This window comes from Folsomia candida, unplaced genomic scaffold (genome assembly GCF_002217175.1).
Source record: "Folsomia candida strain VU population unplaced genomic scaffold, ASM221717v1 Fcan01_Sc010, whole genome shotgun sequence".
NCBI classification, from domain to species: Eukaryota; Metazoa; Arthropoda; class Collembola; order Entomobryomorpha; family Isotomidae; genus Folsomia; species Folsomia candida.
Window position 1 is genome coordinate 5,043,494 of NW_019091202.1, and position 24,906 is coordinate 5,068,399.

The window sequence follows — 24,906 nt, forward strand, 5'->3', positions numbered from 1 at the left end:
CAACGCCAGTGCAGAGTCCAAAGTTGCGTATCGCAAGAGGTCATTATGGATTGGACGTGTACACCAGTTGGCTTTTTGTGGCACTTTGCTCATTTCCAAAGTGGGATAAAAATGCTTAAATATTTTATCGAATGAAGATTCCATGCATTCTTGTAAAACAGACCCGTGCCTTCCTCTTGGGCATAGTGATGTCAGCCTCTGACAAACTAAGCATTTTTCTCCCAACAGCTCAAGATAAAACCGCATAGCAATCTGGAGCTCAATGACGGGAAAAAGGTAAATCCCGAAATCCCTCTGCAGGGATAAATTGTCGGATTTTAATCCTGCCATTATTTTCCATGTGTTTGGAGACTCTAAAATAAACTTGAGTCCTGTTTTAATAGCAGGGCGCATTAGATGTGCACACGCATCAACGACGTAATTATTTTGCTCGGTGGAAATTTGAATGATACTTGTGGTACCTCGATACACTCCACGGTTATAACCTTCTAAATCTAATCCAATTACCTTCTTAGTTGCAAGATGCGTCACCAAATCACGGAGATGACGCACTGTTGAGACTAAGATACCTTGGCTGTCTTTAAATAAATCATAATCGAAGCTCAATTTCGCGAATACTTTTTTGTCAATCTGAAGTCCTTTGATCATATCCTCCAATGGATGTGACCCGACGTTAATTTGCTGGGAATTTGCTTTCAAGATCTCCTTAGCCATGGTCTCGTTCATTTCTTGCGGCTTTGTATTGGTCTTGCCAAAGAATCTTTCGCATTGCTGGACTTGTTCCCAGTATCGCTTTGGCTCCTGAAATTTGGAGATTATTTAGCATTTAATTTGCTGCACACCTACGTGATTAACTAAATATAGTATGTAAATACTACATTCATACCTTTCTTTTGTTTTCTGAGGCAATACTTATTGCCTCAAATTTTCCAGGTAAATCTGTGACACCTATTGAATAATCAGTACATATTAATTAGAAAATAAATTATTGACAAATTCACCGCTGAGGAAATTAAAAATCTCGAGTTAAATATAATCAATAAATCTCGTTGTAGGAGTACAAATAACTCAGTGGAAATTAAATTTGGCTTACATTTCCCTCTCTCGAATATCATGAACTCCACTGGCTGGCTAATGTCAGTTGGAGTAGTGTCGTCGTACCGATGTTTTGTCCTCTTCACAAATTGGTCAATTGATGACCACGGGTAACGGAAAAATATTTTCCGACCCATGCATACATCACCATTGCAGTTCAAGGCTTCTCCAGCCTGTTCTCTATCCCTAAAGATGACGAATCCTTGGGCGTCATGGGTTTCACTTTCCTCAAATATTTTCACGAGGGGCACAGGTCCAACTAAAAAGCAGTCGTCTAGTTAATTTATAAAAAAAAAATTACCATAAACCGTACCTTTATTCCTCAAAAAGCGACGCAAATCCTCTTCCTCCATTTCAGGAGGTGTGTTGAAAAAATACAACTTATCCATTTTGAATAAATTAGTTAATTTATCTTTAATTTGAATGAGTACCAACAATGGCGTGGGCTGACTACACCTCCACAAACATTATAGTTAAACTGGACAGAGCACTTCTTTCAAATAACAGAATCAGAGCTACCTGCATACGTTAAACATTGTAAGTATACATACAAGTACTCATGGAGCATTGCCGGAAGAGATGAGGGCAAATAAACGGTTAAAGCTGGACATTAGTTAAATAAAAAGAGCTGTACAATGCTCTGGGCATGAGAAGAAATGCTAATAGTTGCCATCGTGCCCAGCGTTCCCAACAAGTATCCAATATGCCCTTTATGTGTTCAAGTGAAAATGCTGGGAATTTCTGGGAATTTAAAGTATTTGTTGGATAATGTGTTGAACAGTCATGTATATGTGACGTGCTCTATATAACTTAAAATAACTAAATATGATATAATTTGCACTAAATTTAGCATTGCAAATATTAATTAACAGTAAGCCAACTGTATTTTTTTCAAAATGCCCAAGAAGTAGGACATTCTACTGATACCTAAATGTCATGGCCATGGCATAAGTACAACTCTATTCAGACCAAGCAAAATGTTAAACATTGTGTGTATCAACAAGTCTTCATCGTGCTCTGCCGGAAGAAAAGGAGGAGGAGGAAAGCAAGATAAAGATTTTTTAACAAAGGAAGATAAAGTGCAGATGCAATCTTGCAATGCATTTCGTAAGGCTCCGTCAAACTGGGTGTGGCAATACACAATAATAAACAATAAACAATAAAATAAGTTTTTTAAAAACTTATCTTACTCCAAGGTGATTTTCTTCCTTGGTGAATAACATAACACCAAAATTACATATGTATGTGCAGTATAAAAACGAACGTATATAATTATAGTTTACAAATTCAATGTTTACTTATTATGTTTACTTAAGTTATTTCAACAGGATCAAGTTAAAATATAGCACCGAATTGCATTGACCAGAAATTCATTAACCACTGGGGTCAGACTGTCTGACCCCAAATAATTTATAAGTAAAACTACATATGTATGTATGTACATATCAAAATCGTAGCATTAAAACTTATGCATATTAATTATAGTTTACGAATTTAATTTTTATTTTAACGTTATTTCAGCATGAGCAAATTAAAATATAATACAAACATTTCATAGACAAGAATTACACATAATTGTAACCAGCGGGGTCAGACTGTCTGACCCCAAACAATTGAACACAAGTAAAAATTACAAATGTAAATATGTATGTACGGAATAAAAATTGTAGTATTACAACTTATGCATATTAATTACAGTTTACGAATTCCATTTTAATTTTAAAGTTACTTCAGCATCAAGAAGTTAAAATATAGCACCAGAATTTCATAGACCAGAAATACATTAACCAGCGAGGTCAGACTGTCTGACCCCCAAAAATTTTATTAAAAACCCCGTCTACTCTTCCACCGAGTTTATAACAAGCTGTCATTTTTTAGTGTTTGATCCCAAGCGAATCTTTCAAGGTCACCATACGCTGTTCACGCCATAATATCAGGTTTTCTATATTCTCATTTTTCAATCTATTCCTTCGAATTCTCTTGATATTCCCTGCGATGGAAAATAGACGTTCCACCTCCCCTTAGCTCGTCGGAATTGATAAGAACTGACGAGCCAAAATCGACAGTTTTGGGAAACGAACGGCGTTATGTGACCACCACACCAACGGGTCGTCATCTTTTCCGATACATGGTTCATTAATGTAACTCATTTCATCCTGAGTCGACGTGGTGGGTGTTGTGGAGCAAACATTCATGAAATCCATATCATCGTCGGACGAGTTTTGATGAAGAGATATTTCAGGCGTTTTACTACTACAATCTTGCATGTAGACATGTAAATATATATTTTTGTATATTTTTATTTATTTTTTATGTATTTTTGTTGGTCATCTTAATAAACTGTTCAAGACTGGACGATTTGTAAAGAAGGGTCAAAACTTGACTAATTTGAGAGAGGATTGTCTTCATATTAACAGCAGTGATGATTTGCGACACTTGAATAAACAGGAGATAAGGAGGATAATTTGTAAGAGGTAAATTTGAGGACTTGTTGAGGGGAGGGGAGGAGGAGGACTAAAAATTTGAGGATTTATTGAGGAGAGGGGAGGAGGAGGACTAGAAATTTGAGTATTTAGTGAGGAGAGGGGAGGAAGAGGACTAAAAATTTGAGGATTTAGTGAGGAGAGGGGAGGATGAGGAGTAACAATTTGAGGAACTGCTGAGGGGAGGGGAGGGTGAGGACCTGATCAAAAGTCCCAACTCTGTCACAAACAAACAAATAATTATTTTAAATAATAAATAATTCCGTCTGGACACCCACTGGACAAACAACACCAAATATGCCGCCCCCTCACCCATGGGGTAACGTCCCCGCAACTTTACGACGTCCAACTGAAAAAGATTTAATCCGCCACAACACTTCGAGAGATAAGGTCATTTCCGTCATGAATCGCATTCATCGAGAGGGCATTGACCGCATGAAATTTATGCAGCAAGATTTTATGGGGTTGCTCGAACCAAAAACCTATCCCACCTACGACGAGGGGGTGGAGGTCGAGTTGAAGATGAAAAATTGTGTCGGGATCGAAACCCTAGTGACGAATGTGGGACGGGTAATGTTTTTATGAAATTGTTGAACTCAAAAATTCAATCGTCTAATTTTATTTGACATTTTTTAACGAAGGTTTTGACCGGAAAGTTTTTCCTTTGTCGAACGATAACCCCGTCGAGCCGATTCTTCGGAGTGGACACTGCTGTGGAAGATGTCGAAGGAAGGAAAGCCATGCGCCTGGCACTATTCAATTATTCCGTTGCGAGAATGGGGATCTCAGATTTCGAAACGGTCCTCCCCTTGCGGACGGTGATGATGGTGAAAAATCCCGTCTTCAAAAAGCCAGAGACGGATTCTCTCAACGTCAACTTTGGAGTGATCGTCCAAAATCCGGTGGATGTCGAGTTTCTCAGTCCCAAGAGGATGAAAACGCTTTTTCCAGGTAATATTTGGATAAGATTTATTTAAATTATTAATTACATTCTTATTTATATTCTTAATTACATGAGTCGTTAAATTGTTTATTGGATGACTACATAATAAAATTATTGACCAAATCATATTATTCATTAGATGAGTATTTTGTTAAATGAAGGGAGGATTATGTGATCAATTATTGAACAGACTTTAATCATTCTTTAATTTATGAATTTAACGATTAATTAATTAATTTCTTTACATAAATCTTTACCCAGGTGTCCGATGGAAGTCCGATTTACCCGACGAGTCTCGAAAAGTGTTGAATTCTCCCCTCGTCTGGGAATTCACTCCTGAACAAACCGACATCGAGATCGCCACCAAGTTGAAGAACGTAGGAAACAAGGCCTTCCTCGAAAACCGGGCAACTGATGCGATCCGATTCTACAACATTGCTCTGGAATATTTACCTGAAGAGGAGGGGAAGATAGCTCCACCAGCGTCGTCGTCACTCTTATCGGACATCTTATCAAACAAGGCGGCCGCTCTGATCAAACTGGACTGTTTCAATCCAGCTCTAATTTGTACAACAAAAGTTCTTGAGATCAATAATGGTCACGTGAAGGCGATTTACCGTCACGCCAAGGCTCTCATCGGACTAGGACGGTACTCTGAAAGTGGGCAATTTCTGGACGAAAAGCTCACCAAATTCCTATCCTTGCGCGTAGAGGAGAAAGATATTCTCAAATTGAGGTGCGATTTAATTAGAAAAATAATTATAATTTATTACGTAATTTATTTAATGGTTGATATAAAATTTAACAGATCAATCATTCCTTACCTGGGAAAACCCCTGGGAAAATAAATTATCGCCGCGTTGCGACGTCCAGCGCCACGGAATACGAAGCAAGCTCAGCCAGATTTACCGGTGGGGATGTTGGACCGCATTTCTGAATACCACGGCCCCCTTCGACTCGGGCCAAGCAACATTGGCAAGGGGGAAGGATTATTTGTCACGCAGGATCTCGCCGTTGGAACAGTTCTCCTCGTTTGCAAACCCTTCGCCGGAGTGTATTTCAAAGCAGAGGAGAAGAAGGCATTTTTGAATGGCTGCTCGTCTCTCAAGGAATATCTTGTCGGCATGATGGCCAACAAGATCTGGCTGGATCCTCAACTTGGCCATGAAATTTACTCCCTTTCGGCTGGACCGGAACTGAAATCTTTGGTGGATGATGACCCCAAAATTACGAAGGTTGACATTGCCCGACTTGCGGAGATTTGCTACTTCAACATGACCATGTGACTGAATTTAGAAATTACAATATAACTTATTTAGAAAAATGATGACTACAATTAAATTTGAAATGTGACATGACAGGAAGCACACTGACGGCTTCACTACTTCAGGTATTTGGATCCCCTCGTCCAAAATTAATCATAGCTGCGTGGACGCCAACGTGATGTATGGTCCTCATGAGACCAGCCTGGTCATGATGGTCACTACTTTCAAAGAGGTGAAAAAGGGGGAGGAAATCGTGGCGAGCTATATCCACGCACTGCGGTCGTTGTGGGATAGAAATTTTATGGAAAGTCATGGTGAGTTTATTTTGTTTAATCAGAGTTTTTTTTAATTAAGTACTTCCCCTTTGTCATTGGGTTGTTGGTGTTTCCTAAATTATAAATTACCAAAACTTTAGAAAATGGTAAATATTTTTATTTTTGTATTTTTTAGTAAAAAATTTTTGCATAGATATTGTTTGGTAATTTTCGGCAGTATGTATAATCTATTTTATTCACTTATCACTAAATAGTGTAAGTTATACCGCAAATAACTTGCGGAAAATCCTTCATACATTTATTTTCAAATGTTGTTACGCTTTTTGACGAACATACTTCACAAATATTCAAAATATTTCCCATATTTTTCAAATATATGTATAAGTAGGATATGTGCATATTATCCTATCGTAATCATGACATTTATACTTTTATACCTAAAAAATGAGATAAATTTTGTACATTTTTGACAGGATTTATCTGCAAATGTCGCCTCTGCGAACTGGACCGATCCGAAAGTGCCTATGTAATCACGAAGAGAGAAGCACTCTTGAAAAGTCTGACATTCGACCCGGTCAGATATTTGAAGGCGGGCAGTCTCCATGCCGACTGTGAAATCATTGGCGCCCTTGAAGAACTTCGTGCCGCCACGCCCGACCTGAATATTGCCTTGACGAATTCCGACATTTATAAAATTGCTTCGATCATCATGCTAAATGCCAATGCGGAAGAGCTTAATTTTCTGTGTTTGCTCATCTTGGAGAAAGTTTACGCCGTCATCGAAAACGTCCCGCCCAACTGTGTGACTCGTGCCTATGCCGAAACTATTTTGGTTTGTTGTATGAAAATGGGCAAGGAAAAGGAAGTCCTGGAAAAATGGGTGGAAGAAGTGCGGAAATATTGTCGTCTTTATGCCGGCACGCTGGAACATGTTCGGGCCGGAGATTATCCCACGATTCCGGAGGATTTGAAAAAATTTGGGATTGAATTTTTCAACGATTAATTAAGTGGGGAGGATGATTCAAGTTTTCTAATATTTTTGCTTTGTCGTCAATTTGGTTTTGGAAATTTAATATTGTTTGATAAATAATCGGAAATTAAATTGATTTAGATTTCCTTCTTTTTGAAAACGGGTGTATTTGTTTCTTTCGTTTACAAACATATATTATTATTGCATATTATTTATATTATTTTTACAAATACATATTACTTGAGTCAGACTTAGAGAATCCATGTTTTTGAAGATTCACCCATTTTGAATCCGGCATTTTGTAATGGAAATTAAAATTGAAACGTCTGCGGAACATACATTTGGGATAATTTTAGATTTCTCCAAACCGTTCAAACTTACTGAACTCCTCCCTTTCCTTTTCCCTTGATGTCCTCAGGACAATTTACATATCATGTACCTGTGTAAAAATGGAAAATATGTACATCTACATACTTTCAAAGTCTTGTAGATATCTAAGCCAACATTGCCATTCTTATTTTAGGTTAATTGGGGGATATCCATAAATTACGTCACGCAAAAGTCGCGAATTTCTAGACTTTGCTCTTCATTTAGAAATCATGCATATATTCTGTGCCCCGTTAAGGTGCTTTAAGAATTATATAGCCATGTAACGGCTGAAAATAGATTCGCCGATCCTTTAGAATATGAAACTATATTTAAGCCAGATTTCTTGCTCACATATAGATATGTATGCAAATATGCAATGTATGAAATGAAGCCTTAATCTCGATTATGGCACCTTTGAAATAAGACGTTTTCAAAAACAAGGAAAATATGTCTGCAACATAAGCAAGTCAATTTAATTACTAATTCCATATCAAATCATCAAACCAAACTTAAACTGTCCAAAGCAAAATGAACGACAAACCAAACTATAGAAATATTGGAAAATTTAAATATGAAATAATCATCCACACTTAATTAATCCGTCTCCTCGTTGAAGAATTCAATCCCAAATGTTTTCAAATCCTCCGGAATTGTTGGGTAATTTCCTGCCCGAACATGTTCCACACTCTTAAAAAAATCAATAACCGGTGGTATTGATACGTGACTCTACCGCATGGTATTGATCAGGTATTAAATTAATACTGCGTGGTAAAAAAGTTAATACCAATTAGTCTTAAAATTATTACCATGAGGTATAATTTCAATACCGGTTTTATACCAATATGGTATAACCGTTTAATACCAAGGCGGTAGAGTCACGTATCAATACCGTAAGGTTTTTTTCAATACCACGTTTCTAAGAGTGCAGCGTACCGGCGTAAAGACGACAATATTTCCGCACTTCTTCCACCCACTTTTCCAGGACAGCCTTTTCCTTGCCAAGTTTCATACAACAAATCAAAATAGTTTCGGCATAGGCATGAGCCACATAGTTGGGCGGGATGTTTCCGATGACACTGTAAATTGTCTCCAAAAGGAGGAAACATGGCTCACAACGCTCTCCTCGTAGCAGGACGGTTGCCACAATTTTAGACATTTCGGAATGCGTCAGGGCAAAATTGAGGTCGGGCGAGGCGGCACGAAGATCTTTCAAGGCCGTGATGGTTTGCAAGTCGAGTCTGAGAAAGTACATACTCAGATATCTGTCCGGATTGACGGTCAGACTTCTCAGAAGTCTTTCTCTCTGCAGGCTTACAGCGGCACTTTCGGATCGCTCCAATTCGCAGAGGCGACATCGGCAGATAAATCCTGTGAAAGATGGATAAAATTGACATTTTAATTGTATAAATACACATACTTAAAATACGATATATGTACATAGATATGGCTTGTAAATATTTCTAAAAAAAATATGGGAAATATATGTTCCATTTGTAGGAAGTTTTTGTGAAAAAACGAACAATTTTCAAATAGCTGTAAGTAAACTTGGATCTCCTTGGATTGGTACCAACTTCTCGCCGAAAACTATTGAAACTTTGATTGAAAATAGGGTTGCCGCGGGTAACGGGTCGGGTACCCGTTACCCGCATACCCGCACGATTCTTGCGGGTACCCGTTATCTGCGGGTAGCGAGAACTACCCGCACGGGTAACGGGTAGTTTAGTTTTTATTTAATTTTCGACGTAAATCAGTTCACAAAGAAAGCTAGCAGCAAGTTGGTCCATTTACCAACAAAAGCGGTAATTTATTATTTATCCATTTCAAAATTTGTGACTTGCCATTTGCCAGCAAGTGGCGTTTATAATAACGAGAGTTTCTTTAGGAGGTCACAGAACCCCACGCAGCCTGAAATGCTTTTCACGTCCCGAAAATGCGGAGAAATTATTGCTTCTGAAGCATAATTTGCCTCCTCTAAAATATCAGTAATAATTTGACTTGTATGTGTTTATGTAAGACTGACGATATTTTAATTTATACTTTAAAGGTGAAAAACTTGAATCCGATTGGAAGCAAAAATGTTATTTATAGACGATTTTGCAATTAAAACTTCATTTAAATCTAAATTAAAAAAAATCAAACTATAGATTGAACCTTCTTTCAAGCTACACCAAGATTGTCTAGCAAGTATAAGTATTTAAAAGTCAAGCCAAAAATTAAGAATCGCGTGATACTTTCCGTGGAATGTCCACTTTAAAGAAAATATTGGCGGCTAAGTTCTATTTTTAAGTAAATGTTCAGCAACTTTTTCCTCCACTGGACGAAAACCATGGTGGTCCTTGAACTCTGCCCCTAATAGCTGTCTTTAAACGGGCTATTTAAGGCTAGCCTCCATGACGTGGTCGTCTCAAAAAATCATTGAGTAATTTAAACTGCGCGAAATTTGCACCCCCTCTGGACTTTGAATTACATTAGCCGAATTATCCTATTATTTTACACCAGTTATTTTTATTTTGGCGTTCAAATTATTCAATTTCGTATGATTTCGTATAATTTGAACGCGAAAATAAAAATAACTGGTGTAAAATAATAGGATAATTCGGCTCATTCGGGTAATGTAATCGCGGATCCACGGACTCATCGCAAGATTTCCCATACGTTTACATACACAAATACACAGCAATATTAATAAATTTCAAACTAATTTTTCGTGACTTAGAAATCGAATTTCGAAATTCTGTACACCGCTATTGTTGATAATTAGCTGCTCAAAAATATGCATTTAAAATTGATCGATATGGATAAGCCAATTTTGCCTGATGATTAGCATGTGTTCTTATGGAATTTACATTATTTGTGGCATCCAGCCATTCTCAAGCTACCAAAATGTTTGATGTCGGCTCGAGTACAACGACAACGGGATGGTCTACAATATCGTCGACCAGAATTTCGAAATTCGTCCTAGTTGCTGAGATTTAATTAAAAATGTAGGGTTGTGACGTCACTGTTATGACGTAGGCGGCGCGTCATGGAAGCTTGCGTTAAGGAAGAGATAACTGATAATTCCTAATTTTTGGCTTGATTTTTTGATATAATTCGTTAAGAAATCCCGATGTAGTTTGAAAAACGTTCCATTGCAAGTCAAAAAGTTTGGTTTCAGAAACAACTAGTGACATTCCCAAAACAAATTATGGCATGCATTACTTGCGTATAGCATTATCTCAAACTACACATCAACCCAAGTGAGCAAATAATTAATTAAATCGAACTTATTCTGAAGTTTGGTTAGCTTTTAACTTAATTCTCATAACGGGTAGCGGGTAACGGGTACCCGCACGGGTACCCGTGCGGGTACGGGTAGTTGTGCTGCGGGTAGCGGGTCGGGTAACGGGTAGCATTTTCGCTACCCGCGGCAACCCTAATTGAAAACATTTTAAAAGTTTTCAAAATGTCACATCTAAAAGGTAATTGTACAAAATTGTACAAATCACATCAATATTAAGGAAAGAAAATTAAAAATACTGAAAGTATGGACCAAATCCTGAGGTTTTTGTATATAGAGTGGATACAACTGTCAAGTGTCTCGGTAGTGAGCGCAATAGCTGATTGTACTTCGTGTGTTAATCAAGTGGACGAGGCAAGTCGAGACAAAGCTTCCTGGAACCGTTTTGCTCTACCCCACTTGATTAACACACAGAGTACAATCAGCTATTGCGCTCACTACCGAGACACTTGAGAGTTGTATCCACTCTAGTTAATCAGGATGTGCCGTCATGACATATTAACATGTCAGAAATGTCCAATTTGTCAAACATTTAAAATTTGTGAGAAACATGACAGGTTAAAATTGGCATACGTAAGTGTCAGACACAATTGAATTGTGACAAATTGGATGGTAAAATTGATACATATCGGCTACATCCTTAGGTTTTAGTAATTTATAATTTAGCCGGGACACAAAGTGACACAGTAGAAACACTTAAAAAACCCTCGATAACCACAAACTCACCATAACTTCACACAAAATTGAATTTTCTTCAGGTATAAGTGCGCATAATTACGATATGACGATGTAAGTCGAAACGATTACAAATTTGTATAAACTCACCATGACTTTCCATGAAATTTCTCTCCGGAAACGGCCGCACTGGGTCGACATAGCTCGCCACGATTTCGTCTCCATTTTTCACCTCTTTGAACGTAGTGACCGTCATGACCAGGCTGGTCTCATGGTGACCAATCATAACGTTGGCGTCCACACAGCTATGATTAATTTTGGACGGGGGGATCCAAACACCGCAAGAAATGAAGGCGTCGGCATCCGCTCTGTCACAGTTAAAGTAAAATTTGTAATTATTTTTAAGCGAATGCAGGTTAATTAATTTGTAAGGTTTGTAGAGTAATTTTACAACTTTCACAAAATACAGAAACACTAATAATCTCAATTTAAAAAAATTGTAAGCTTATTCTCCATATAAATATTTGGCAAAGATTGTAAAAGTTTAGGTTGTAGAATTTTGTCACGCTCGTTATTTCGAAACTTATAAGTTACCTCGCAAAGTTAGCATGGTAAATCTTCGTAATTCGATCAATGTCCACCTTCGTAATTTTGGGGTCATCATCCTTCAAGGATTTCAGTTCCGGTCCAGCCCAAAGGGTGTAAATTTCACGACCAAGTTGAGGATCCAGCCAGATCTTGTTAGCCATCGTGCCGACAAGATATTCGTGGGGGGACGCATTCTCTGAAAATGCCTTCGTGTCCTTGGATTTGACATACAACCCGGCGAAGGGTTTGCAAACAAGGAGAACGGTTCCAACCGCGAGATCTTGCGTGGCAAATAATCCTTCCCCCTCGCCAATGCTGCTTGGTCCGAGTCGAAGGGGGCCGCGGTATTCAGAAATGCGCTCCGCCATCCGGGCCGGTAAATTTGGTGGAGCTTTAATCTTATTTGGCGGCCCTGGTCGTCGCAACGCGGCGATAAGTTCTTTTCCCGGTGGTTTTCCCAGGTAAGGGAGGATTGATCTGTTAAATTAGGTACTTATCAACCATTTGCTTAAGTAGATAAGAAACTACATTATGTTTCATATTAAATCCTATCTCAACTTGAGAATATCTTTATTCTCTTTGCGCAAGGATGGGAATTTGGTGAGCTTTTCATGCAGAAATTGACCACCTTCAGAGTACCGTCGAAGTCCGATGAGAGCTTTGGCGTGACAGTAGACTGCCTTGGCGTCACCATTGTTGAAGCCCAGAATTTTTTCAGTGTATAACTTATAATTTTCAAGTTTGTAGAATCGGATCGCATCGGTTGCCCGGTTTTCGAGGAAGGCCTTGTTTCCCACATTCTTCAAATGGACAGCGATCTCGAAGTCACTTTGGTCAGGAGCGAATTCCCAGACGAGGGGAGATCTAATCTCTCGAAAACGCAGAGGACACTTCCATTTGACACCTAGGCATAAGTTACTTAGTTAATTACTCGTTTAGTTAGTTCATTAATCGTCTAATATAGTTTTATAACGTGATGAAAAATCTGTTTAATGATTTATATAATTAACTATGTATGTAGCCATCTAATCATTTAAGGATTCGTGTAATTAAGAGTACACGTAACTAAACTAAGCATTGCAATTAATATTTTAATTAACTGCCCGTCCAATGAAGCATGGCATGACTTATCTAATCTAGAATAAAATCATGTTTGTAACTAATAATCCAATTTTTCATCTAATTAATTACCCTATCGAAATATTACCTGGAAAAAGCGTTTTCATTCTCTTCGGACTGAGCAATTCGACATCCGCCGGATTCTCAGCGACTACTCCAACGTTTGGTAAATTTCCGGGAAAGATCTTTCTGAAGACGGGATTTTTCACAATCATCACGGTCCCCAAGGGGACGACCGTCTCGAAGTCGGTCGTTCCTTTTCTAGCGTCAATCGAATAATTGAACAGTGCCACGAACGGGGTGTTCCCTTCAATATCCTCCACAACCGTGTGAATACAGCCGCCCAGCTTGCTCGACAGGGTTATCGATCGACACAGGAAAAACTTCCCGGTCAAAACCTCCATTAAAAAAGCACGATTTAATTAGAAAATTGAATTTTAATTGGTTTTACTTCATAAAAAACTCACCCGTCCCTCATTTTTCTCCAGGGTTTCGACACCGACACAATTTTCCATCTTCAAGTCGACCTCCATCCTCGAGACGATTTTGTAGTGGGGGGTGGGGTGTGTTCGAGGGGGAATGCTTTATTATTCGTTAATTGTGAATCAGTTAATCTCTTCTGGCTGGTCGGCGAGTTATGAGAGTGTAAAGTTCCCTCCTTGGCGTATTTTCGTTTTTCCCCAGGTTCGCTTCTTTGTTTCATGAAAACCTAGTTCCCGCGACGAACCCACCTGGCTTTTTTATTTGGAGTGAGCCAGGAAGGGTTCGTGGAAAGTGCATAAGGAAAAACGCCACGATAGAGGTACGATTTCTGACCCCCTATTGGTAGCATTAACGCAGCGCGTGGTAGCTGCTGCACGCCCGAGCAGTGTGTGCTTCGCCCCACGATGGTGGTGCACCACCGCTCATATCCACATATCTTCGCATGAAAAAATTACGTTGGAAGCACCTAGGTGGCGTCGGCACCCCTATTTGGCACAACGCACACCATCGTAGAGCATCAAATTTCGGGAGACGCGACTCTGAAATTGGCGAGAATATGTTCAAATAGGGGTGCGGACGCCACCTATGTGCTGCGAACGTAATTTTTTGATGCCAGGATATCTGCTGGATATAAGCGGTGGTGAGGCGAGAGTTGCAGCCACCACGTTTGGCAGAAAATGCACGAAATCGTGTGTGCTCCCAAAATCTCACTTTTTCATCTGTTTTGCGTTGGCTGTTTTTCAAATACACTTTCTAGGAACTCTAACTGTGTATCAGTTAGAGTCCTCGCAGGAACTACCCAGTAATGGTCACTTTTGCACGAAATTTCCACGTTCGTAGTCCAGCCCAACTTGAATTGATTGGTTGGAAGAAAGACGAAGTCGTACTCGGACGAGTTATCGGGCTTGTCGCCAAGTTTGTACTAATTACGACCAACATAATTTAAATAAAGCTCGATAAAACTTGCACGAGCAATTGAAAAAAACGAAATCGAATTTAAAATTTTTAAAACTCGCCTGGAGACCATCCCGATAAGGCAGAATAACCGGCAACATGTCGCCGTCAGAAGTGAGTTTTGATGCAAGAATACCATGTTTAACGGGGGTGAAGTCGTCCTCCATAATTCTCCTATTTAAACAATGGATGTTTTAACTTAATTTATTGACTGCAGACAAAAATAGACACGTATTTGATATTTGCAACAAATAATTTACTGTGTTGGTAAGAATAAAGTAAAATGTGAAATGAAGGATAAATAATACCGGCTGATTGGGTTGGTGCCTGGAAAATTAAATAGTGAGGTGAGGAAAGAAGTTCCTTAAGGTTACTCTAAGGAACGATGTTAAATGATGCGTTGGCGCGTTAATCTCACTCTACCCCAATCCTATGTCTTTAAATGCAATTTCAAATTTCTAAAATTGAATATTCCATGAGTTTTGAGATAAAATTCCATATCGATTTCTAAAAGTGCGGAATAACTTTACAACTAAACATGTGACGTTGTTTACTCAGAAAACAAATTTACTATTTAAACCAGTGTTATCGAATTACATTTTTTGAGCAAGCGTTTAATCTCTGAATTAATACGTAAAACATACCGATTTCCCAAATTTACACGAAAAATGCATACGTATAGGAAAGCTCTCCTTCAAAATCTTTTATTACCTAAATTGGTTGCAAAATTCCTATTCTCCATGGATAATTATTAGTTGCATAGTTCCATTCGTTGTTGTAAGTTGTAACACATTAAAGATAGGGGTGCGGGAAGTTGGCGAACGGCGAACGTGAAGTTAGCGAACGCGAACCAAACCGTGAACTTGGCGAACCACCGAACGGCGAACGTGAAATTGGCGAACCAGCGAACCAAAATGTGAAATTGGCGAACCATCGAACCAGAACGTGAAGTTGGCGAACCAGCGAACCAAAACGTGAAATTGGCGAACCAGCGAACCAAAACGTTAAATTAGTCTTCACTATCATACATATGACCCCAGAGGGAGGATAAACTTTTCTAATCAACTAATCATATTTTGGGGTCAGTCGGACCAACCAACCAACAGTCGGTTGGTCCGACTGACCCCAAAATAGTTATTGTAGATGAGATATAGGGCTTTAGTATTACATTAACGGTTCCTCAGAAAAGCACAGGAATAGACAGGATTTTCAGCTTGAAGTTTTTCCCATTTAGCCCAATGTTAAGCCAAGTTTAGGCATATGCCACGCCATAACCACTCGAACGATTGAAATGAAACTTTCCAAAATTGAACATCTATGTCAAAGGTACTAAAGGGGGTAGTTAGTTTTCGAATCGGTGATAATAGGTTTTGGCCAAGAAATTCAGTGTTCCGGACCAGCGTGCAACCCCACCGGCGTCAGGGGGTGTGGTCGGGCCAAATGAGATTTTTAGTGCAATTGAATGCAAAATAAATTCTAACCCTCAGATGCGCAAATCAATTGTCAAGCCAAAATTTATTGCGAACTTTATTTTTAGCACGAGTTAGGGCTTATGGCACCGTCATGTCCGTTCGTCCTTCAATAAACACGATAGAGCTAAAACGACTGAACCGATTGACTTGAAACTTTTACCATGTGCATGTTGGACAAAGTTAGGAATCGAGTTCGAAGAGGTGGAAATCGGTCAAGTGGTTGACCGGTGGGGGTCGTCGGAGTGGGTGGGGTATTATGCACCAAAATTTCAAAATTGTGTTAGAATGCAGAAATTTGGCATAGAGGTCCGTCTGAAAGAATATGAAGTGAAATAGGAAAATTTTTCAACCGGAGGTACCCGAGAGGGTGACCCATACCGATTTTTTAAAACTCATCCAATCGAGCTGAAATTTGGTGTGAGGATTGGTACTAATGTATGAGTATGAATTTAAATTGGGCACATTTTCACCTGGACAGACCCAATGGGGTGACCCACACCAATTTATAAAATTCATCACATTTAGCTGGAATTTGGTGGCAAAATTGGTAATGGCTCCTAATGGAACATTACAAATAATATAGGGAAAATTTGCATCTGAAAGACCATACATATGCATATGTATGTATTTATACAACTCAAGTCACCATATATATGGTGACTCGGATCACACTCGTATCAAACTGAAATTTGTTAGGCTTCTAATTGTTCAAAGAGCAATCTTGGATTTAATAACTGTGCATGCACACGTACCTGCTTGAATTATTAGACAAGTTATAACAATTGTGTAAATCGATGTGCGTCCTTGCAACTATAAGCACGATATTTTTAACAAGATTTATCTACGGTTAAAATTAATTGATTTATTTTTTGCTCTGCTATGGCGTTAATGAAGATTTCATTTTATGGTGAAATTTAATAAATCATAATTTGGTGGAAATTTTTAATTATCATCAATTATGCTAATTATGTTACGACAGGTTAAAAGTCAGGCTCATTACAGCTCAATGCGAAATATCGAGCCAGGCAAGGGTGGAAATTCGTGGTCGCACACTTTAATTGCCTTGAGGTGCCGCGTGATAGAGACGTCAAGTCGACATGAATTTAAGAATCTCCTCGGCCGCACTTATGAGTTTGATAATCAAAACAGATAACCCTCGTAATTACTCCGCGGTGTAAGTAATTTATTACCTGATTACAACGTTAATGACACATAATGCACGGGACAATTAGACGAGGCAACTATCGTACGGTGTCATGGGAAAGATGCTAAGTTGTTTTTGATTGTGCATGATATGCCATATTAATTCTTAATAATAATGACTTTACTATTGATAACGACTAATGAGTACCGTCATTGTACCAAAATGAAAAAGAACACTGGAGACAATTTCGTTAATGAGGAGATGAAGTACTTTAGAATCATTATGTACACATATATAAACGGCATCAATCGTTGTATTTGATTGCTATATTCATGGACACGATCATGAAAAGGGCTTGATTTCTTGTTCCTTGTGTGAAAATAAATAATAAAAAATATGACGTTAGTAGCTCGACGGAATTGGGACAAAGTGGAGCCCCTAACATTAGCGGAAGCTATTTACAAGGTGGTTGGGGGGGACTGTATTCAGTTAGCGGAGAGTTTTTCAGACCGAAACTCGGTGTGGGGGAGAATTGTACACAAAATCAATCCAGCAATGACAACAAAAATCTACAGATTTTGGGCAAAGGTTGCATATGATACAAATAAGATGAATATACGGGTAAGACCAACTTATGTATCTGTAATGAAGCTTTAGGGGTTAGTTTGTAGCAATTGTGTGGCAGAAGTTAAGTGACAGAAGGTGAGAATTTTGCAAAAATAATGAGGAACTTTATTTGTAGTACCCGAAAACTTTCATTAATTAAATTATAATTGAGTTCCAGGATTTACATTACAATTTGTGCTCGCTACATGGGAACCAATATGTCCAACTACCTGCTCAGAAGAACGAAGGCGATGGATACAAATACTATTGTTACTGCAAGAACCTAGAGAACGAAAGTTCAAGCTGTGAACCAAGTTTGCCGATGATAAACTGTGACAATTGCACTGAATGGTATCATTCAGCCTGCGTGGATATCCAGGTTTCAAGATTCAAAGGAAAACGAGTATGGAAGGGCCCCCAGTGTAGCGAGCCTGACTCATTTTTGATCCCCAAGATTTTTATGACTTTGGCGGTGGAGAACAGTGGTACTAATACCAATTTAATATAACATGAATTTGTAACAATCATTTTATATGCACAGATAATGAAGAGGAACAAGTTTCATTTACCGACTACCTGAACCGAAGCAAGTCATTGAGTTTAACCCGCGAGCCATCGGTATTTTCAGGTAGGACAAGTGCACATATTGCAAGAATATCCCATATTTTGACAACCATTTGTTATTCAGGGAATGGAAGAAGTCGGTTGACGTCAACTCCAAACAAGAAAAATAAGAACATAACTTTCTTTCCTTCCTCATTACTTTCTATTATACATAGGAGAAGTACTTTTGGTGATAACCAGAATGAGCAGTGTAAGTCTCAAATATTCCATTTAAAATTTGAATATGTAAGCATTTAAATATGTAATTTTATATTCTATACATATGAATATATAGTAAAATATGTAGTTGAAAATTTGACGATATTAAATATAGTAAGATCTATGGACCATCATTAGCCTTGGTGCTAACCTTGCCGTGTGTTTTAATACTTTAGCCAAGCCGGAGACGACGACAAAAGTTAAGCTCGATGATGATCTTCCCCAGAGCAGCGATGATACGGCGCTTGGCAGCGACGATGGTGTTGTGGCTTATCAACAAAGGATGGAAGGACCGATAAAGCACCACGTGGACTTTACAACAACCATTTCATATACAGAGTGGACTGAAGTCCAACCACAAGCCCAAGGTGACCAGCGCGATCCACGATATCAGTGGAAACTCCCAGCCACAATTTGGACTCATCGGTTCTATGAGTTTTTTAAGAGAAGCTGCACAGAAGAAATGAAAGGATGTGTATTAACATTTGAGTATAACCGAGTTTATCCAAAAAAGAGTGCGCGAAACTATGTGACTGCCAGTGCCATTTGCAAGAGAAAAGACTGCAGCATGAAATATAGATTCGAGATAGAAAAGAGGCCGAAAAAGAATAGCGATGTCAATATAGTAATAAAGTAAGGGATGCAATCTTCACAATCTGTTTAACTAACAACAAAAATATTCTAAATATAAATATTTGCAGGCCGAGTGGGGCATTGGAACATGATCTAGCAACCACTGATAAGCGTCATTTAAGCGGCATTCGGCGAATCGAAGCGCAGAAAGATTTGAATACAAAGAGAGCAAGCATCTTCAGGAGGGAAAAATTTGGATCGGAGGCTACAGATCAAACATCATTAGAAAAGGGTGATTATACAGAAGTACAATCTCAAGATGTACTTCGAGTTGCACGAAAGGAGGTTGGCGATATTTATGCTTAATTAATGCGTTTATGGCATGTGATAATTTGTCACGTAATTACAGATACTAAAGAAACAAGACTTGCATGAAGATATTTTGCGGGATCTTATTCTAAGGCGTGAGGAAATGAGAAACTATCCACATCTTTCTCTTGGACATGTGCGAGGATACATTCAGCAATTGGGCGTTTTTCCTTTTACGGTTCTGCTATATACTCAGAAACAGATTAACATTTTCAAGAAAGTTCTAGCATGGAATAGTGATATAGTTTTCTACCTAGATGCTTCCGGTAATTAGATAAAAGAATGGATAAAAGACTTTGCAAGACGCCAGACGTCACTGTTCTGTGTTGTAATTTGTTGCGTGATATACATATGTAGTACATTTGTACATAGTCGGATTATAATAATATTGTTTCGTAGGAAAGGTCTCCAGTGCACTTCCAGTTGGATTGGATCAGACAAGGCAATTTTATTACGCATTGGTAATCAAGTTACCTTTGGGGGATGCACCGCTTATTCCTGTGGTAGAATTCGTCACGAATTCGCATAGTGCTGTTACAATATCTACCCAACTACGTTATTTTCTTGAACAGTAAGTATATTTCAAATTATTAAACATACATACGTGTCGTTCCAATACAAATGCTGCCTTGCATTGACGAAATATAAATTATTAAATAGAGTTCGTAGTCAAACGTCGATTAAGAAAAGTGGCTGTGGGATTCGAAGGATTGAAACAGGTATTTATTCATATGTACTAATTGTTATATAACTAAATATATGTAGATGAGTATTGTTGTTTGTCCATATTATATAATTAATACATAATATAAATTTGCATTTTAATTACTTCCACCAGACGATTCAATGGCAATGATTAGTGCGTGTACAACGGCTTTGGAGGTTGGGACAGTGTTGAATTACCTGAAAATTGCATGGAAGAGATTAAGTGAGGCAGCAAACGGCTATGGAAAACGGCACGTTCCTTATGTCCACCACGTATGTAGAAAACATGCAATGGATTTCTTGCACAAGAAAATCAGCGAACACTTCAAAGGGAGACACACAGCAGGTTATGCTGACATTTGCAAAAGCAAAATGACAAGGGGAACGACACTAATCGACGAGGATGGTTCCGAACACGACGTCGACGTTGATACCCATGATGCAATTGGAGTAATGAAGAAATGGATGCATGGTTTTCTCCACGGCAGAGGTAGATGAGTTGGTTTGTATTCGTTTTAAAAGTGCCTTACTTTGACCGTGTATCAATTATATTTAATTTCAGATTTGTATAGTTTCTGCCGACGGGTAATGGATGTCGTAATTCTGTGTGGTTGTAGAGATATTTCAATTACTGTACTTGAAATTACTAGGGACATATCCGAAAAAACGACAAGAAAAGGTATTCTAACGGATTCCTAATAAGAGACGTAATTATTAATTATTCCTTATCATTAAGGAGCCCCATGGGAAGTTGTAAACCTGAATGAACTTCCGAGTGACCCACCATTCTACCGCCAATCTCCCTTTAGTCAATTCGCAATAATCGTGGCCACGGAGTATGATATCCAACTAGATTTCAGTGATCAGGTTGAGGATGACTACAGCGGAGCTACCAATCCGTATTACTGTCCACCATTTTTGCGTTACTTGATTAAACACGTTCTGGTCATTGGTTGTCTTTTCGATCACTCGCTCATGCGTTTAAACGACATAAGTACTTTGTCTGATACGCAAGGCAGTGTTGAGAGCTGGAATGAGTGAGCTTAATGTTTTTTATAATAAGGTTTTGTTCAATAGAGCTATCTTTAGTCTAATCTTGTTAAAACAAATTATTGTTAATTATAGCATCCTAAAAGTGGATGAGTTGGCAGCTGCGCTACCAATGAGAATAGGGAGATTTTGCTCAGCGGAGGAGAAAATTTTGAAAGGTATGTAATTGTGAAAATACATTTATCGCTAGCTTCCCAATCAATTTTTATTTTTTAGGTCGACTAAACGAGTTTGACTTAGCACTAGCACGATTACTTCGCACATCCAATTCAAGACGAGACTCGTATGTGGAGGATGAGCGTGATGAGGAGATCATTTGCAGTAGTGCCAGATCTAATCAATTTAAATCTGGACAGTTCGGCAGCCAAAATAAAAATATGAAATCAAAAGAGATGGGCGACGTGGAGGTTCCTGAATCTCAAAAAGAGAGCTGGAGACCCAAAAAATCGAAACCACCACCTTCTGGAATTCAACAGACTGAATTACACCACCTTAACAGGATTCCATGGGGAGGGTTCTACATGTTTGAGGGTAAGAAGGTATCTGCAACCAACACGTGCGCGATAGATTGTCAACTTCAAATCATATATACGATGTATAAAATATTTCCTGATGTTAGAGAGCAAATTAAATCGTACGCGACACAAGGTAACTTTGCAGGGACAATTTTAGCAAGGATTTTTGGACTTCTAGATAATGAGTCATTTGATGAAGCGAGAGGTTTAACTTTAAAAAAATTAATGAATTATAGCCCAGCAATTTTGGAATCTGGGGATTTTTTTGATTCAGAAGAAAAGTTCTTGGATGCGATTAGGACTTTAGTTCCAATCGTGCGGCGAAAACGATGCAAAAATAGTATGTGCAATTTGCATGATAAAGCTGATCAATACGCAACCGAATTTTTTGTCAGCAATCTGCTGGAAGCCAAGACCAAGTTCAACCGACAAATTATAAAGTGTGTAGCAGGCAGTTGTAAAGGAAAATTTAATTGTGAAATTTGGTACAAATGGCCTGAGTTTGGCCCATCTGCATTTTTGACTTATTCGGTACCACTACCACAAGGTAATCATGTATTTGTCGAAAATGACATACTCATGCGCCACAATATGGTCGATGAGGCATTTAAGGTCTTCGCGTATAGTGTCCGCCGGGGAGGAGCTCATTTTTACGTCGTGTTCTGTTATAATCGTAAGAAATTTATTTACGACGGACTGACTGCTGGTCGCCTTCTAGAGTTCAAACCCGCCCCAAAGGGTCATTCCGTTAGCACGGTGTGGTTGCATCGGGATCAAGTTTAATATTTAATTTCTTCGACTTTAGCGTTTATTAATTAATTTCAATTCTTGTAATAGTATCAGATAGTACATATTTATTACGGTAAAAATAAAATCAATTCAATATAATTCATCTTGTTGAATCGCCCACTAATTGTAAATAGCCATATGTAAACCGAACTGCACCAGAATTTTGTATCAATTGCATGCTCAACGACATTGATTTTGATTATATGTAATGAATGCAAATGTCACAACAGGAAATATAATGGGAAACTCGGAATTAGAAAGTTAGAAATAACGTGTCGACGGGGTCATTGTATGTCCTCAAATGTATTTGTGAATGTATGTATTTGGGATCATTGCAAAATCATTCACAAGATCAATTCACAAGATTACAGCTTGGTTACTTGAGTTAGAAACTCTTTTGTTAAATTTTTAATTTGTCTGGTAAATAAGTAGAATATTTTTTAAAAAGTCAAAAAAGAAGGGGCCTAAAATGATATGTAGAAATATTTGTAAAAAAGTCGTTTCAAGTATTGGTAAATTCACACATTTCGCATAGTCCTTGACAAAATTCGACAAAATTTCACGAGTTCTTGAACTAAATGTAACTTAACTAGAACAGTGTAATCCGGCCACAACAAATTGTCTTATTGAATTTATGATTATTACTCGTTCATCAGTCTTTGATAATGCGAAGAAACTTCAGAGGTGGAAGATGCAGACCAAAGTCAAGCGTTATAAGAGCAGCAAACTCGGATGGTAAGATGTTATTCTCAATCGTCTGCAACAAAATGGTAAATGATTAGTAAACTTTTTGATGAACTCGAATTAAATACAACCTATGCGTAACCAACCAAATAACTGACCTCAATAAAGTCTCGCAATGGTTCAACTTTGATACCGTTTAATTTTGGGGATAGGATGAGACATGCCCCAGCCATCCATGAATTTTCGTTAAATCAGAGCCGTACCGTGAAATTTTCAGGCCTGGTATGAGCTTCAGTGCCGGGCCCTTCATGTTAAATATATTCGATATTACGCAATCGTTTTCGCTCCAGAATACTAGTAGTATTTAGGAACGAAGTAATATTTTACCTATTTAGAGCACACTATTTTCCCAGATCCAAGGGAAAATAGTGACAATTAAATTGTAATTTTAAATTGCTCAGACACCGAAATAACTCGAACCATAATTTTCGTTTTCCTGAATGTTCGTGTTTTCGGTTGTGCCAGAATTTGTGAATACATTTTAAGCCAAATCAGGGTTTTTCAAAGTAATAAATTTTTACCCCATTTCAAAAAATTAAAGCACTTTATTGCACAGAATTACATTGAGTTTAAGAAACTTCCACAATTCAAAAAAAATTTCGAATTTACTGGTCTGTAACATTTTTTCAAAATTTCGAAATAGCATCAAAATTTCAAACATTAAAAGTTTTTCCAAAAACAGTTTTTATAATTTTATTGAGGTAATTTTTTAGCAAACATGTTACTTGCTTGTTGAAATAGAGCTAAAATTTTAAAATTAACAACGTTTTGAAAAATCCTGCTTTGGCTGACAATGTATTCAAAACTTCTTCCACAACCGAAAACACGAACATTCAGGAACATGAAAATTACCGTTCGGGTTATTTGGGTGCGTGAGCAATTTAAAATTGGTCGGGTCAAAATTTGAGGAAACCACTTCATGCCGACCCATTTTAACCTTAAACGAATTATCATGCATGGAATTAGTATGCGAGAATCTGTATTTTTCTCCCTCGCATGAAAATATCACGGTAAAAATAGAAATTCTCGCTCACGGATTCCGTCATAATTTCATTTAAGCTGAGCATTATGAAAAATCCTGAAACACGTGTTCAATTATTTGTCTAAGGTTACATAATTATCGTGGTTTCGTCAAAATCGGAGCGAGACCTAAGTTTATACCAAAGTTTGTCCCTGGCTTATGGTAAATTTGCTCCCTAGCAAGGCACATTTCAAGTTGCCAAAAAACATGAGGGTTCAGCTAAGATGACGATTTTGCATATTAATTTAAGATTCGAAAGTCAGGCTATTAAAATTAAAAATTGTCCAGTATGTCTGCTCAAATTCATACAAAAATAATTACCCATGAAATACAAATAATATCTAGCAGTTTAATGTTAGGTACATCTAAACAAAACCTTTTTTTTAATCTTCAATAGAGAAAAGGTCCATTATACCTAGTGGAAAGCTAGCGACCGAGCCCGGGCCCCTGCGGGCCCCGGGCCTGGTATTTGCTGCCACCATATACCACTGTTGGTACGGTACTGTTCAGATGGACGCTGTAGGTTGTCAGGTTTCTTATCACTATGCCTAGGTCTTTGTGCTCATCCGCCAGAGCATTCTTAACCTCCATGGCGTT

At 38.2% G+C, this 24,906-nt stretch overlaps 3 protein-coding genes across 3 annotated transcripts; 2 read left to right on the plus strand and 1 right to left on the minus strand.

Moving 5' to 3' along the window:
• Window positions 1-5,909: 5,909 nt before the first annotated feature.
• Window positions 5,910-7,070, plus strand: LOC118436843. Its single transcript, XM_035855480.1, has 2 exons — window positions 5,910-6,100; window positions 6,535-7,070. The coding sequence occupies exons 1-2, from the start codon at window positions 5,965-5,967 to the stop codon at window positions 7,062-7,064; spliced, it is 666 nt and encodes a 221-aa protein (XP_035711373.1). The 5' UTR covers window positions 5,910-5,964; the 3' UTR covers window positions 7,065-7,070.
• Window positions 7,071-7,846: 776 nt separating this feature from the next.
• LOC110854505 lies at window positions 7,847-13,377 on the minus strand. Its single transcript, XM_035855350.1, has 6 exons — window positions 13,151-13,377; window positions 12,572-12,847; window positions 11,950-12,420; window positions 11,506-11,723; window positions 8,334-8,768; window positions 7,847-8,087 (listed from the first exon to the last, which is right to left on the minus strand). Exons 3-6 carry the CDS (start codon window positions 12,309-12,311, stop codon window positions 8,020-8,022), a joined length of 1,083 nt encoding a protein of 360 aa, XP_035711243.1. The 5' UTR covers window positions 12,312-12,420; window positions 12,572-12,847; window positions 13,151-13,377; the 3' UTR covers window positions 7,847-8,019.
• A 4,057-nt stretch (window positions 13,378-17,434) lies between these two features.
• Window positions 17,435-22,554, plus strand: LOC118436860. The gene is made up of 14 exons (XM_035855495.1): window positions 17,435-17,736; window positions 17,900-18,206; window positions 18,263-18,349; window positions 18,410-18,535; window positions 18,720-19,176; window positions 19,245-19,461; window positions 19,526-19,751; window positions 19,885-20,056; window positions 20,146-20,204; window positions 20,324-20,680; window positions 20,753-20,869; window positions 20,927-21,227; window positions 21,316-21,398; window positions 21,457-22,554. Exons 1-14 carry the CDS (start codon window positions 17,512-17,514, stop codon window positions 22,536-22,538), a joined length of 3,816 nt encoding a protein of 1,271 aa, XP_035711388.1. The 5' UTR covers window positions 17,435-17,511; the 3' UTR covers window positions 22,539-22,554.
• The last annotated feature ends 2,352 nt before the right edge of the window (window positions 22,555-24,906 follow it).

What these genes read in the sequence shown, in the direction of transcription:
- LOC110854505 (XM_035855350.1), bottom strand. Translation starts at nt 12,311, where the DNA reads ATGGCGGAGCGCATTTCTGAATACCGCGGCCCCCTTCGACTCGGACCA. An exon ending in TACCATGCTAACTTTGCGAG is followed by an intron (nt 11,724 to 11,949) that starts GTAACTTATAAG and finishes TAACTGTGACAG; the next exon opens with AGCGGATGCCGACGCCTTCA. An exon ending in ATATTGTCGTCTTTACGCCG is followed by an intron (nt 8,088 to 8,333) that starts GTACGCTGCACT and finishes GATTTTTTTAAG; the next exon opens with AGTGTGGAACATGTTCGGGC.
- LOC118436843 (XM_035855480.1), top strand. Translation starts at nt 5,965, where the DNA reads ATGTATGGTCCTCATGAGACCAGCCTGGTCATGATGGTCACTACTTTC. An exon ending in AAATTTTATGGAAAGTCATG is followed by an intron (nt 6,101 to 6,534) that starts GTGAGTTTATTT and finishes CATTTTTGACAG; the next exon opens with GATTTATCTGCAAATGTCGC.
- LOC118436860 (XM_035855495.1), top strand. Translation starts at nt 17,512, where the DNA reads ATGACGTTAGTAGCTCGACGGAATTGGGACAAAGTGGAGCCCCTAACA. An exon ending in GATTCGAAGGATTGAAACAG is followed by an intron (nt 20,205 to 20,323) that starts GTATTTATTCAT and finishes TACTTCCACCAG; the next exon opens with ACGATTCAATGGCAATGATT. An exon ending in TGGTTTTCTCCACGGCAGAG is followed by an intron (nt 20,681 to 20,752) that starts GTAGATGAGTTG and finishes ATTTAATTTCAG; the next exon opens with ATTTGTATAGTTTCTGCCGA.